The 15,000-nt window shown below is 43.7% G+C and overlaps 1 protein-coding gene across 1 annotated transcript in view; it reads right to left on the bottom strand.

Moving 5' to 3' along the window:
• Positions 1-15,000, bottom strand: part of ACBD6 (acyl-CoA binding domain containing 6) — a 53,388-nt gene that overhangs the window by 966 nt on the left and 37,422 nt on the right. The window contains exon 6 of the mRNA XM_009695133.1: positions 14,177-14,266. Within this exon, the coding sequence (XP_009693435.1) occupies positions 14,177-14,266 (90 nt within the window). The remainder of the gene's footprint in view (positions 1-14,176; positions 14,267-15,000) is intronic.

The raw sequence follows: 15,000 nt of genomic DNA, 5'->3' as shown, positions 1-15,000 counted from the left end.
GAATAGGGCATCACAGAGAAGGTAACCAGGCAGCTTTTGCAGACCTGGCTTCTGACTCGGATTTCATCTGCACAGTCTGAACGTGATTAAAACTTGAGTTTAAAAAAAAAAAGGAAAGAAAAAAGAAAATTGAAATTTCCTGCACACAGATAACCTGGCTTCTGGCCAAGTCCAAGCATGTGTTAAGGTTGCTCTGTAGCACATTCCAGCCCATTGCTTTCTGAAATACTTCTCTTATCTTCCTTCTGTGTTGGAGAAAGTCAACCAGTCAAAACTCCTTCCTCACTGTTTTGTTCATTAATCACTATCTTGCTTTGAGTGCCACGTTGAAAGGGAGACTCGCCAAGCCAGGGAAAGAAAATGCCTACAGACAGAGCTGGTGCTTTCCTCCTCTCTCCCAACATCTCCCGCATGCACAAAGCTCATCAGTAACCGTGCCCAGCCTCTCTGTCAGCAGCAGGGATACGCTGGGTTTTCTCCAGCGGGTAGCTGGATGGCAGGTCGGCTGCCCGGGGGTACGGCCATCTCCGTGCCACCCCTCTCCATGGTTTCGCTGCACAGCCACAGCTGCCCGGGGTGCGTGCATCCTACGAACCAAACCTCTGAAACAGTCCTGGGTAAGAATAACCTTTAATGCTATTCCCATTCCTTTCCCCTGCCTCATAAAAATACTGGTGGATGTAGAGTAAAGAAAGGAAATATCACAGGAGGGGAAAAAAAAAAAATCAATTAAAAGAAATTTGCAAACCATTGTGTTAGAGCATCTCATTTCGAGCAGCCACTTTTTATCTATAGGGCAAGTAATTGCAGTACTATCGCAGCAGTAACATCATGCATCACAGAAGGTGACCAACGTTTTTAGGGGTATTTATTGTAAGCATACTAAATTCAAGACTGCACCCCGCAAATTAATTTTCAAGGGTGACAGAAGTCAGCTGGCTAGAGCTGCTATTGCTAATAGCTAGGAAAGACCCACTTAATCACTTTGCATTTTTATTTGTAGAAGATAAAGAAACATTTCTTTCAGTAATAGTTTCATGCTTGTTTCATCTAATTTTATCCAGACTGCAAGTTCTGTTTAATTTCATTTGATCAGTTTTCTAAGGATCTTAGAACTACCATATTTTTATAATCTTGTTATATCCATGAGATAAAAAACAATTATTTGCCCCACCATTTCCCAAATGGGAAACCAAGACAGAAAGAAATCAAGTGACTTGTTCAAGGTCACGCTGGTACTCTGTAGCAAAAGTGGAGAATTAGAAACCTGAACTCGATTCTGAAAATAGCCATAAAGGGAATTTCCTCACCAAATCAACAGGGATGCTACAGATATGGACATCTACCGCTATGTTTTTTAATAATGTATGTAACTATGGATAACCTAGCTCTGAATGGACAGATCCTGTTCTCTCTCTCAGCTGAAAAAACCCAAATTCTCTCACTAATAAATAAAACTAGCCTACCACCACTACCAGATGGGGGGAGCCTGGAGTTTAGCAAAAGCGCTTCAAAGTGTATCAATTGCTGGTTCTGAAAAATTCAAAGAGCAGGTCTGCATCACAGGTATGTCTCTATGAACAGGAAAAAAATGGTAATATTCACGTTTTAATGTTTTTCTACTAAACCTTAGCAGAGCCACAATGCAAGCTGAAAGGCAATATCCATCTCAAAGTTCTGTACATTCAGGACACGCATTGCTCACGACATTTTACTGTTAAGTGGTAAATTGTTCAGCACTGTGGTCCGTCTGGATTTTTCTGTTAGTTTTTATATGCACACAAAATAAATTACTCAGCCCCCCTCTCCCCCTGGTAAAGGGGAAAACGATAGTTGCCAATGCAGTTTTATCTGCAACTGTGTTTAACAGCCTCAGAAACTCTGTTTTGCTCCTGTCCAGGCTGGGCAGGAACGAAGCAGGAGCATACAGACAACGCAACAGAAACCTGGAGAGTAAAGCCACCAACTTAAAAGGAGGAGGTTGAGGTTGTGCTGAATGGGACACGAATCAGGAAAGCAGTATACAGTATAATAGCAAGTGTTATATAGTAACAGCCAGATATAGGAATAGTAAGTATATATAGGTACTGAACAGCTGCCTCGTTTACTATATTCTGTCCACACAAAGCAAACACCCTGCAGTGGAAAACAAGAGGTGTTTTCCAGAGACAGTTTCAACAGGGTATGAGGGTACTTGACCAACCATTTAGACACACAGAAATACCAACAGTCGCTCATTATGTTAAAACCTGAAAGCTGAGCAGACAGGGCGTTTGACCTAGACCTCTAAACCCAAACAGTGGAGCCAAAGAGATCTTCTGAACATTTTTGGCAAGTCGGACATTAACAGATGCTGTAGACTTATGCAGTGTTAATGGGAGGAGCAGGTATGTCAAACTAAGCCACCGGCTGCATCCAAGCTGCGGTTTCCATCTCTCTTCCAAGCTGTGTTGAAGTACATTGGCAGAACAACATCCATCAGGGATGTATCGAATGCTGACCACAGCAGTATTTGTCCTCTGCAAAGAGGATACGAGCAGAACAGTCAAATCTGCATAAACATCGCATTAATAACAGACTGGGTGAAGATTGCATTTTAATATTGAACTCCAGTTGAAGTACCCACTTATTTAAAAGTTTAGAGAAGCTTCTTCAGTTGCTAGTATTGACAAATGTCTCAGTACCTGCTCCTCGGGAAGGCTGTGCGTACAACGCAATGCCACAGGTCTCAGGCTAGGACCTCTGGCTTCTTCCCTTGGCTTAGGAGTTAGGGGGTCAGTCAACACCCAAAGTCATGCCGTGCTTGGGTAAGGGCTTGGGAAACCAGCCACCGTTAGCAGGCACAAACCCCTACAAACAGAACATTTTGGAGGTCAGAGCAGAGACACTGACTGCTCTTCTGAAGAACAGGCGAGACCACATCTGCCTCTGCTGGTTTCTCTCACACTACAAATCTACCTTAATGATTATTTACACTTCCCTCTTCCAACCTTCCTCTCTCCTCTTATGTAAACACACTATAAATACAGACTTGGCATAAAGCCCATCAATCTACTGCTCAGCTTCCCCTGATCCTAAAGGTCTTTCTCTGGACAAGCCGTGATTTAGCTCCAAGTTCCTGTAAGCCTGAGCAACTTCTTCCAACCTCCATCAGCACTAATGTGACACATGCCCTTGTGCTACCGACGAGACAACCCTACCCTGAGAAACCAAATCCAAATTTTGGCATGACTCACACGGACTTCTTTACGGACATCCTTCTTCTGTGGCTCCTGTGAGCCCTTTATGGGTTCCTCAGGGTTTTGGAGGGACCACTGATAAAAGTCACCCTACGCTGTACATGCCATGGGACTTTGCCCTGCACAAGACCAAGACCTCTGGCCAGTGTCAGATAATCCGTCACTATAAGCTACTTGTATCCAAGCCAGATATTTATTGCTATTGATCTGCCTGGTCCCAGCGAAAGACTTTTGTTCTCCCAACTCGGGACTTTGACCTCAATTAAGTTATGAATTTCAATCCGATAGACTGCTCCACTTACCCTGCTGCTCTCCCTGACTGGATTAATTAGAATTAGCTAGGCTGGGAGTCACCCTGAGCGCCTCATGGATCATGTTATTTTAATAATAAATAAAGAGACGGCAGCAGCATACAAGGAAGGATTTTGAAAGATTGTTCATCCAAGAGCATCATTCAGAACCTGCCAATACTAATTTCTCTGAGTTTGATTACCTCATTTACTTCTTTTTATTTCTATTCATTAATTGAGTTTTATCCCCCATTACTTCAGCTCCCCAAATGTGCCCTTCCTATAAAGGAACCAGACACACACTTTGCTGTTACAAAGTTTTATTACTGCAGCTCATCAAAAGTATAGTTTGGAATAGTCATTAAGCATTTAATAATCTAATAGTGCTGAGAAAATATATATATAATAGGGGAGGGGGAAAAGAAAGGAGAGGGAGAAGGCAACCCTGTCGACTGCCATAAAGCGTGCACCGAGGGCTCTTTATACAGATAGTCAATTGGCTGGTGGACAAAACCAAGCGTCTTCAAGAAGGTAACATCTAACACTGGAGAAAATGCATATATCCATCAGGATATTTTCTGACATCACAATAATGCCTTTGGAATGAGCCTAAAACGGGTCGAATACCAAAGAAATTTGATTGGCAAGGGGAAGTTTCAGAACTAGTAAGTCAGGGCCTGATAGCTACATTATCCTTATTACTTCTCTTTCCCCATAAAAGCAATTACGTACTTGAAGATGTCGGCTTGCCCAGGACTGTACTGAAATGGATTGTCTCGGCCAGCCATGTCACAGACATACCATGGAGTTATTGACCCACAAACGAACACTTATTTGTCATGCTCATTTTAATGTTTAATTGGCTGGAACAGCAGAAACAGATTTAGATGATGGAAGTTTACCAATTCTTCCAATGCTGGGACCCAGCTTGCAAATAGCCAAGTCCTAAGCTGAGAACAAATGCAGCTGACAACTTCAACACACCTTCCACCTTCATGTAAATTCAGGCCTTCATTTTATAAGAAACACTTCTCAGGACAGGGTGATTTATTCCAGCCAAGCTGAGCCTTGCAACATGGGATGTCTAAGCTGGGACAGCCAATTGGTCTGTTAGAGAAACTAGAAGGTTATTCCAGGATAGGATTTACTTGTTTTGTTGCAAAAGGGAGCAATCGAGCAGTGTTTCTGTGAGAAGCAGAGGGAGGACGGCACCAACCTTCATTTCCCTATGCAGGCACCACTGAGACTTCTGCTGTCCCTCATGTGGATTTCCAAAAGCCTTTTGATACACCTCTCACCAAAGGCTATTAAATGATACTGTCATAGAGCAAGAGGGAAGGTCTTCGCACTGCTTGATAACTGAGGACAAAAGTAAAGATTGAATAGGAATAAACAACAGCTTGTACAGTTGCTGGTCATCGCTGGAGTCCGAGGGATCTGTGCAAGGGCTTGGGTTGTTCAACCCACACAAATGAACAAGGGAAGCAGGCTGAGAGTGAAGCATCCAAGTCTCTTAAACCAAAAGCTGACTGTAAAATGCTACAAAAGGAACTCAGGGTGACAGGGTGAAAAAATTGCAGATGAAATTCAGCGCTAATAAACACCAAGTAATGCACATGTGGAAAAACAATCTTTAGTCTAAATCCACAGCGATGGGCTCCGAACTAGCTACTACCTCTGCGGAAACAGATCATGAGTTATTATAGACAGCTCTATTATAATACCAGCTCAGTATTCAATGGTAGTTGACGAAAGGCAAACAACAAGAAGGCATTTGGGGGGAGGGGGAAGAGGAAATAAGAAATCATCGTTATATTGCTTCATTAAATCTCCTATTGTACTTACAGCTTGGGCACTGAGAGAAGTGCTATTCCCTTCATTTGAAAGGAAATAAGAACGAACTAGGAATGATTCAAAGAATGACAAGGAGCAAAGTTACCGAGCAGCTTCCAAATGGGGTAGGATTAAATAGATTAAACTCCTCAGTCTGAAAAAGAAGTGATCAAAGAGAATCAAGGAGGCCAATAAAGTCAAAAGCAGGACAGAGAAGGTAACTGGGGGAACAATTACTGTTTCTCATTACACAAGAACGATGGGTTCTCACATGAAAAGACTGTGGCAAGCGCAAAGCAAATGCACAGTTAAACTACAGAACTCCCACTGGCATAAAAGGTTGGGAATCCAAAGAGGGATGACAGAAATCTATCAAAGAAAAAGCCAGGAGTGCAAAGATAATACCAATGGTTCAAGAAGCCTCCAAGTCACAGACTCTCGGAAAATATATGAAATTATCACTGTATGCTTACCCCACTCTGTCCCCTAAGCATTCACTCTTCCCTGCCGCTGGAGACACGATAATGAGCTAGAAAGACTCCTGCCCTGATAGCTGTTCTCATGGATGCAGAAGAAAGATGTACAAGTTGAGAGACAGGAACCTCCTAAATTAGCTTTGCCATTTTGAGTGCCGTTTCGCCACTCACAATCCATGGAGCCAAGGAACAGCTATGATCATCAAAAATCTTATCTAAAATCTAAACAAAATAAGCACAAAGAGTTATTCCCCCAACATTTAAAGTGTCAGAACAATCTTATTTAGGAAAATTAACAAAAGTACTTTGCACCAAAGACTGCAAATTCAATGATGCACTCAGAACTGGTTTTTTGGCGTTTTTTGGTGTGTGGGGGCTTGTTTAGTTTTGTTTTTCAGAAGAAACTGGAAGAGACAACTGCTGACAACAGATGAATACAAAATTCCATTTGGAAAGTAAACCCAGACTTTCTCATATTGAAAAGTCCTCAGGGAGAAGGTCAGTGACAGAATTTAACTCCCTCGAAACAGGGAAAGCTTTTTCCAGAGGCTGAACGCAAAAAAAAATTGAGATGTTCTAGGAACCATCTCTCCCGAGCAAAGAGTAGCTGATAGCTTGGCAAAGGTGGTTCCTCTGGCAGGGAGAGGTGACGCCAGGTCTATAGGAAATGAAGCAAGGCTAGAGACTGTTCCTAAGGTGATGACAGACCATTCCTACGGTGAAGTGCTCACCTGAAAAACCAGCTTGGCTGCCAGTGGTATCCTGTTTGCGCAGTTAACCAAACACCTTAATGAGAGGCTAAAGCATTTCTAACAATGACTTCACAAATGACAGGTGTTTTAACACATGCTTATTTCCAAGATGACCCTGACACCAAGAGACACAGGGGCATGGGACCATCCCACGTCCTCCCAGGGAGGCATATAAGGTAAGGCTCTTTCCTGCCTCTGCAAAGACATATAAAGACAGTAGGGAGTAAGATATATTTCTCCTCTGCACCAGAACACACGACAGCACCTCAAAGCTCACTGCTGCTGGCCTCTGTCTACTGTGAGCCTTGGCAGAGACTGCAGCCATTATACCACAAAATAGCTGTGCTGGTCAGGCATGGAAAGAGGCACAAGGCTCCCTCATGCAGAAGGTAGTCACGCACCCTGGGCTAGAACTACGTGCCTACTGCCAGACTCTGTTCCACCAGCACTGGCTGTGGAAAGTGCCTCCCTCCGCACAACACAGCCCTCGATACAAGGCGATGCCCACAAGCCATGCAATCTCAAAGCAATCCACCAAAATGTGCAGCTGCCTTCGGTCCCTGGCTTTAAACCCTGCATTTTGATTACCCTGAAAGCAGTTTTAGATTTTGAGGGTAATGCAAGAGAGATCACTGCTAGTTTTTTCAGGACCAGCTCTTGGATTTCTTTTTTCAAACACTGGTTTTGCATGTAGTGGCTGAAAGGACCGTGTGGACCCTGAAATCACTGCTGGAACACCACAGAAGCCCGCAGTTGCTTTCTGGGCTCGTGAGCCTGCTTTGCAGGCAATGCTGCACGCCGACTGCCTGAGCAAGGGTGCCAACTGCTTTGCTGCACTAGCAACGATGCGATGATTCATAAGTCTACAGGGAGCAGAAGAAACAAAGACCGTACATGTCAAGCTGGAAGATGGGAAGAAACAATGCAAAAAAGCCCAGCCTGCACAAGCAGAAGGAAACATCGTCTGTACAACCTACAGTCTGTGTTGATGAGGCTTGAGGTGTCTCAGAAGCTGAAGAGCAAACCAGGGATAAATCTCTGCATCTCCCAGCATATATTTAGAGCTGCAAATATTTTGCAAATGTTTCTGCTGAAAGAGACTTTTCTCTCAGTACGTAAAATCAGCATCTGCTGAGTGGTGACCATTTAACATTCAACCTGCTGCCAATCGACATTCCACAGAGAGACCCGCAGGAGAGACATGGAGCCGTGCCACTTCTAATAACTGTGTGACTGGCACCATGTCAATGCTTTAATGTAGAAAGCTACCCTCTGTCACTAAGCAGATCTCTCCTTTCTTTTGGCTAATGGCTTTCACACCCATTGGCAACAATGTCAAGACTGAAGGGGTAGGAGCCTGCAGAGTCTTCTGAGATCTGCTTGGCAAAGCCGACTACAGAAATATTGAGACAGCGATTGGGGAGGGGTATAAGGAAAAAAGGAAACTACTGTGGTTAATAATTCTGCTCTCATTGCTTTGCATCTTTGTGCAGTGTCTTCATCTGTTTGCCACTGTACCTTCCTACCGCAGCAACGGGCAATTCAGCGGTACCTGCGACGTCCTCCGCTTGCTGTGAGCATAACTACGCCAAACCCTCTGCAGCAATCATCAGATCCAGGGCAGGATCCCTCCTGGCTTTATGAGCCAGGCTTTTAGTATATTTAGGGGGAAATTTATACTAGGCACATTAACTGCAAGGGCACAAGGCTCAGACATTTTCCTTTTTAATCTCGGCCAGGTTTAGAGAATGGTCATAACAGCAGAGTACTTTGGCAGCTGGCATCCTACCTACAAATGTGTTTGCACCGATCAGCTTGCAGCAAAGGTGGTGGGCTGCATGGACACACACACACGTTCACTGGGGAGGAGGAAAGTTGTGTAGATACAGCCCGTGGCCTTTGGTCCTCGGTCATAACAGTCAAGATGCCCACACCGATTTCCTCAACATCTCTCCACAGATACAGAAAAATGAGGGTATGACCTATATTCTGTGCAGGACGCAGAGAAGGGATGCATGTTTGCCGGGACCAGCTTAATTTTTAAACGTCTACGCAACACCTCCAACATGAGGCTCATGCAGAGACTGAAGCAGTTTGTATTCTTCCTGTGAAATACAAATGAACAAGACTGAAAAAGAAAAAAAAAAAAAAAAAAGGCAGTGACCAGCAGGCAACCAGGCCTGACTTTTCCTTGCTTCTTTCTATCCTGTACAGACACAATCATTTTAGAGTTGGGCAGGAAAACAGAAAAACCATACAAATAAAACAAACCCAACAGACCACCAATCTTAGCAATCTTCGACATATCCATAATTTCTACTTCGTTTTTAGCTAATGGTGGAAATTAGTCTTTAGATAGTTGATAAAAATCAACCTGTCTCTGCTGGGTTAGTACCATGATCTGTGGCCCAGCAACTACTTCTAGTACAATTGATTTTCCTTTTTGGCAACCAATAGGCCAGTCAATAATAATGTTGTTTGAGAAGGATTGAGTCATGAGGGAGATGAACCCTCCCTGCCATTTATTATGTTTGTATTGTCTTCATTTGAAAAGATTTTTTTTTCTTTTTTTCTTTTTTTTCAATGAGGATGTGAGTGAAGGTATTACAAGGGGACGGCTACTCCACGTCCGTCTCTGAAGCCCTCTGACTCACAAGTAGGTTAGCATGTAAATAAGAGAGGAGGGAAGCTGCTGCCTGCTAGAGGTGCATGGCAGGGGACCGGGGAAAAAAAGACAAGCTGGGGAGGCAACCACACTCCTCCTGCTACTCTACATGTCTTTTAGAAAAAAAGAAAAAAATTAGAAAAAAAATTCGGCTAACTCAAAATCACATGCGACAAGCGTGAGTTCAGGCAGCAGCACTTTCAGCCTTGCGTGAAACGGTACGAGATACAGAAACAACACTGGCACCAAAGAGCAACCACCTCTCTGCAGACAGCACAGATGCTAGATGCTTTTCACTGAAATTACTGGTGTATATGAATGAATAAAATAAAATCCACATATACTAGCAACAGATTTCCTAACCTGATGATTTTCAGCTTTCGTTCTTGGGTTTCCTTCTCAAACCCCTGAGGGTCCATGGGTGACCACTGAGAACTTGCTGACAAGCGGTTTGAAGTCTCAGTACAATGATCTGCACCTTTACTAGGAAAGTGAAAGGTCAGCAAATAAAACCTGAAGATCAGTTATAGCTTTCTTCATTCTTGTCGTCATAATTATAGTATGAATTTTAGCATACACAAAAGATTACCGTAACACTGATAAGCTGATTAACAGAACTGCACAATGATGTAGATTAAAAATAATAAAATAATATTTAGATACAATTTTAACTCAGCTGCTCTACCACATAGATATGTATAAAGCCCTTAATTATCCTGTATGCCAAGTGATACAGTTCCACTTACAACTAAAAATATATATTTTAAGACTTGTTCACATGGTCAGATAGGCTTGAAAAGCTTTTTCAGCATCAGCTGATCTGCGGCAACCACTCCAGGATAGTTCCCCACGCATTCCCAAGGGCACACCCTGAACACACGGATTATTATTTTGGAGTAAAGAGTACCCACAAAGGGAAAAAAGTGCAGCCACAGCAAGTCCAAGAGGAGAGTCTATGGTCTACCGTTTTGACATTAGAAATGAGAGATGCTATTTGTCCTTCTCTCACTGGACAATTACTGTACCACGATGCCCTTCATCATTCTTAAAACAGCACTAGTAATTTGTATACCTGCAGCGCTGCCTGCGTAGGATGAGCGATTGCATGGGGCTTTGCACCAGAGCCCAGAATTCTCCTTTTCAAGCTGCCTTACTTGCCTTGCTCTTACAGGAGGAGGTGACCAGACTTAGACCCTACCCCAAGTGCACTCTTCCACCTAAAAGCACTAAAGCAGTACGCTGTGCCTAAACTTCTCCTTAAATACACTAAAGGAGCTTCTCTGAAAGCTGGTTGAGGTGCACCTCGCATCCAGGAGCGGAGCTGAGTTTTGCCGTCTCCTCCACACTGGCACTACACTACCAGGTACCACCGAGGACAAATAAAATCTCTGACCAGGCCAGCTTGCTGCTCCTGGCACGGGGAACACCGAGGATGCCGTGGCAGAGCTGCAGGGCAGCGCGGAGCTGGGGTGCAATTTTGCATGGCTTGCATTCAGTGCCTCCCCATGCCCCAGAACACCTCCTTTCCAAGGCCAGAGAAAACATTGCAAGGAAAAACTCTCCCTGTAGGAGAAAAAGGTTTTCCTTTGCTGCTCATCCTCTGCAAGGAAAACTTATTCATGTCTTCATATATTTTAAAGCTAGAAATGGATGTTATAATCATGTTGCCGAGCTCCTTCATAACTGTTACGTTATGAATATACTCCCCGTCCTTTCACTTCATCACTCAATTGAAAGCCTACATTTTAGGCAAACAGTTCCAGTGAAAGGAGGGCTGTTTTCAGACTAAGCCCCAAGCTCTGGGTATTTTCAGCAGAGCTCCAAAATACCATCCCACCACCCACTTTGAAATGGCCTCTGGCTCTGAATATTTAGGTAATTCAATTACACAAATGCCCCTTTTCAACAAAGTAGAGAAGCCTGTTGCCTTTCTGTATCCCCTTGCCCATGGCAATCGCTTACCACCTCTTTTCAAATATGCTATTAGAGCTAATTATGAACAATCAGAGAACTCAATGGCTGCAGCTTTGCAGTGACATTAGTGAACCACTCTTTTGAAACCGCAGTACCACTGTTTAAAACAAAAAGCACAGGCACTGGACCACTGCAGTCCAGGACTGTGTGGTTATTCCCAGAATTAAAGGGGTTTCGAGCACACTACAGGAATGAGCAGAGCCAGGCGATCTCTCCTCCTGCTCCCAAGCCGTCTGTTTATCAACAAAGAGCACTAAGTTGACTCATGCAGAGCCTCTCCACTCAGAGACTGCAAGTACTTGGACAACAGATAGTACAAAGATAAAGTAAGGCAGTAAAACGTGACTAAGGCACATCTACAGGCACAGTGACTGGTATGAGTTGCTCCAGGACACCTAGTAGAGCATCGCCGTCACCATCTGCTTAGGGCAGCTAAATCCTTTAGCACACTCCAAGAGAGCCAAGATGGAAGAGTATTTATTAAAAAGGTAATGGAAGAGAGCATAAATCTGTCAGCCTGTTTGACTAACTTTTTAGAAGCATACTAAAACACAGGCAATTTAAAAAAAAAAATTGGTCTGTAACATTTCTCTCCTTCACTACCTGCTCATAACCCTCGTAATCCCTAATTTATTCTTTATCTCCGACGTCGCCTGCACGCAGCTACTGCTGCAAAATTGAACAAGACAGAAAAATACCTGAAGGCCCGAGCAGCGGGTGGAAATCGCAGAGGCTGCTTGCACGCTGGGCTCTGGCAGAGATTCTGCCTGCAGCCTGCGAGGGGAACCTCTACTGCAAGCACATTGCTCTGAAATAACAGTGCCACCAATTCAAGTCATCAGAGATTCCCTTACACTTAACCAACCGTTCTTTACAGCCTACACGTTAACTGATAGCGCGTTTGGTAACGTCTAATAGCAGGCACTGTGGTGTTTATGGCCTGTTAGGAAGCCAGAGGTTTTTTCTCCCCCTCTCCCTTTTTCTTCTGGTTGCTCTTAAAATTCCTTCTGTTCTTGCTTTGGATGTGAATTCTTATAGGGTAAAGGTCAAAATAAAAAAAAAAAGAGAAATAAACATTAGGTCATAAAGTCTTGAAATGTTATTGCAATTTATATATGGCTGAGAATAAAAATGTGTCTGCCTTCTCTGGGAACACACCTACGTGTGAACAGAGACCTTTATAAAAAATTCTCCTTTATTACCTTGGTGGGGGAAAAAAAAATTCAAAGATTGATTTTCTTTTTATGGCTATTATTAACCTTTTGTTACTGGCCAAAAATAATCTGGTTAGAAAATGCGCAATACATCAAAAAGAAAAAAAAAAAATTTATCAGAAAATTAATGTTCAGGGAAAAAAATAAGATGACTCTCCCTTCAGCCTCTTCTTCTAGGAGTCGGACTTTACCTCCAAAGAAAGAGACAAGCATCAAAAAGAAATTACTTTTCAGACAGAACCATCTCCTGGGCTGCCAGGGCAAAGGGGACAAGCAGGTGTTTGATCCAACTCCTCCCCGATTTCAAGGCAAAGCTGTTCCCGTATGTATCCGAGACATCACTCACCAGCTCTGACTGAAAGGTGATGGTCCAGTCTGACAGTGGGGCACACAAAGCCCCCCATTCGTACCGGTTCCACTACCCCTCTTCTATGTAAGGAAAAACTCCTATAAAATCCATTACAACTGAAATCCCCGAGGTCTAAGCATGAAGACACATGTCTCATCAGCTATTGCGGAACCACGCTTCCTAATACCCATCCCACCTGCAATTCTGCCCAGGCAGGAGCAAGAAAGACTTTTTTACAACAATTTCAGGTGTGTGTAAATACCAACACAGCTATTTGTAGCCTGTGAACACTACAGGTCTGCTGATAAGCCTTCAGATTGCAACTGTGCTTAAGGTCCACCTCTTACCAATTCCTGAAGCATTTATGGCAAGGCTGCTTAAGATCTCACCGGTAAGAGCTAGTGAATTTGTCAGCAGAGGTGTATCTATGTCCAAACTGGGCACGAGAGCAAAGCCAGTAAGTGCCACACTGGTAAAGAGCAGTCAATCATAATTTGACAGAAATACATTGGATGATTATTTCCAAACATGATTGCATTTACACGGGTCGGTCCTTAATTACAACGAGCTCACAAAACTAGGAGCGTTGACTCATGAGCACAGGCAGACTCAAGCTGGCTGGCTGGCATGAACCCCTTGCAAAGCGGTTGCTGAACCAATACAGTTCACAATCTGGACTATTAAGGTACCGTAAAACTGCTGCCAGTTAAGCTCAGACACATGGGCTGCAAACTGCAGTGGCTAAAAAGCTGCTTTATGTTCAGTTAAGTCAAACCGCACTAGAAATGGTGACCCTCAAGGAGGTGAGGTGGGTATGTGGGGATGGAAATGGCATAAGCCGTCTGACTTTGCCCTCAGTCAGCACTGAGATCTTACTGTAGCTGTCACGTGCCCGTCACACCGTGATCTGAAACATCATCTAGCCCTGTGGCGTGCTCTGCTGAAAACAGGCATTTATCGGATGCTTTTCTGCTAGGCAAAGTGAGATTCTCTTTCTATTAGTCTACAAAGTTCTGCTGAGAGCGCAGCATTACAAAAAATACACTGGAGAATGCACTTTATGTCGGAAGCTACAAAACACCTCATACACAGGAAATCCCTTTTGCCATCAGTACCATGAGTCCCGTTGGAAGCCACAGCCAGGTGATCAAAAAACTTTTCTGCAGGGAGAAGTTTCAGTAGGAACTGAAAAAGGCCCCTTATGACTATGTATTTCGTGCAACCAAATTCTGTTATTTTTCCCAGGTTACCTTTTTGGACGTGCTTCTCTGTGACAAGTGCTTTGAGAGAACTTGCTATGGAGTTTTGCGAGAATTCAGTGAAACATTTGGTGAGGAGGCTATATAACATATTAATTAAATTCAACTTTTTATTTCTTTCTTACCTGGCTGTTAACGTCAGCAGCGTGCTGTAACAGTACTGAAACCAGCTCCTTGTGTCCTCTGTCGCACGCCCAGTGGAGCAGAGCCCGGCCCTGCAACATCCAGGAGAAAATTAACAAAGCCAGTCAACAAAAAAAGCACAGAGAGTCACAGTCTTGCTATGAAGTAGTGACCACCACCAACAAAATTAACACAGACTATTAAAAAACACTACACTAATATTAGTATGTAACATACTATTGCTCCACATTTGGACTTAGAGAATAACGTTAGAAACGTTAAAAGTGACACATAGTTCAATTTTTCCATTAATTTAGAATCAAATTCATAAGCCAGCAAAAACGTAGAGGGGGAAAAGCAGCAGAGCATGAAAAGCAGGAGCCATGATACGATTTGTTTTCCTACACAGATTTGGGATTTTGACATCTCTGACTCTTCTGGGAGCAACGACTTACACAGTATGGGTAAGATTTTCACTGCTGCCTAAGTCACCCGGATGCCAAGTTCCCCAAAGCTCATTCATTCCTTTGGCAGGTCCGAAACACTCAACCCACAGGCTCTGCTTCTGCTGCAACAAAAGATTAAAACTGTGTGTCTGGGCAGGCATCACCCACGACTGTCCCCTGCTCAGCTCTGCAACACGGGCTGCTCCATCCATGCCTCCAGCGGTTTCTTCCCATCCCCTTTCTACAAGTCTTTGCACACCTGAAGTCCCTGCATGTCTCTGCCACCGTGGGAGGGGATGCAATGGAAGTTCAGATCTTCCTGCCTGTCAAGGACATGGGAAATGGCATAGGACCCCTCTGAGGGCTGACACGCACATCTG

This window comes from Cariama cristata, unplaced genomic scaffold, assembly GCF_000690535.1.
Source record: "Cariama cristata isolate BGI_N322 unplaced genomic scaffold, ASM69053v1 scaffold12792, whole genome shotgun sequence".
Lineage (NCBI taxonomy): Eukaryota > Metazoa > Chordata > Aves > Cariamiformes > Cariamidae > Cariama > Cariama cristata.
Note: the sequence above shows the minus strand (reverse complement) of the source record. Positions and strands in the feature narration are given on the sequence as shown.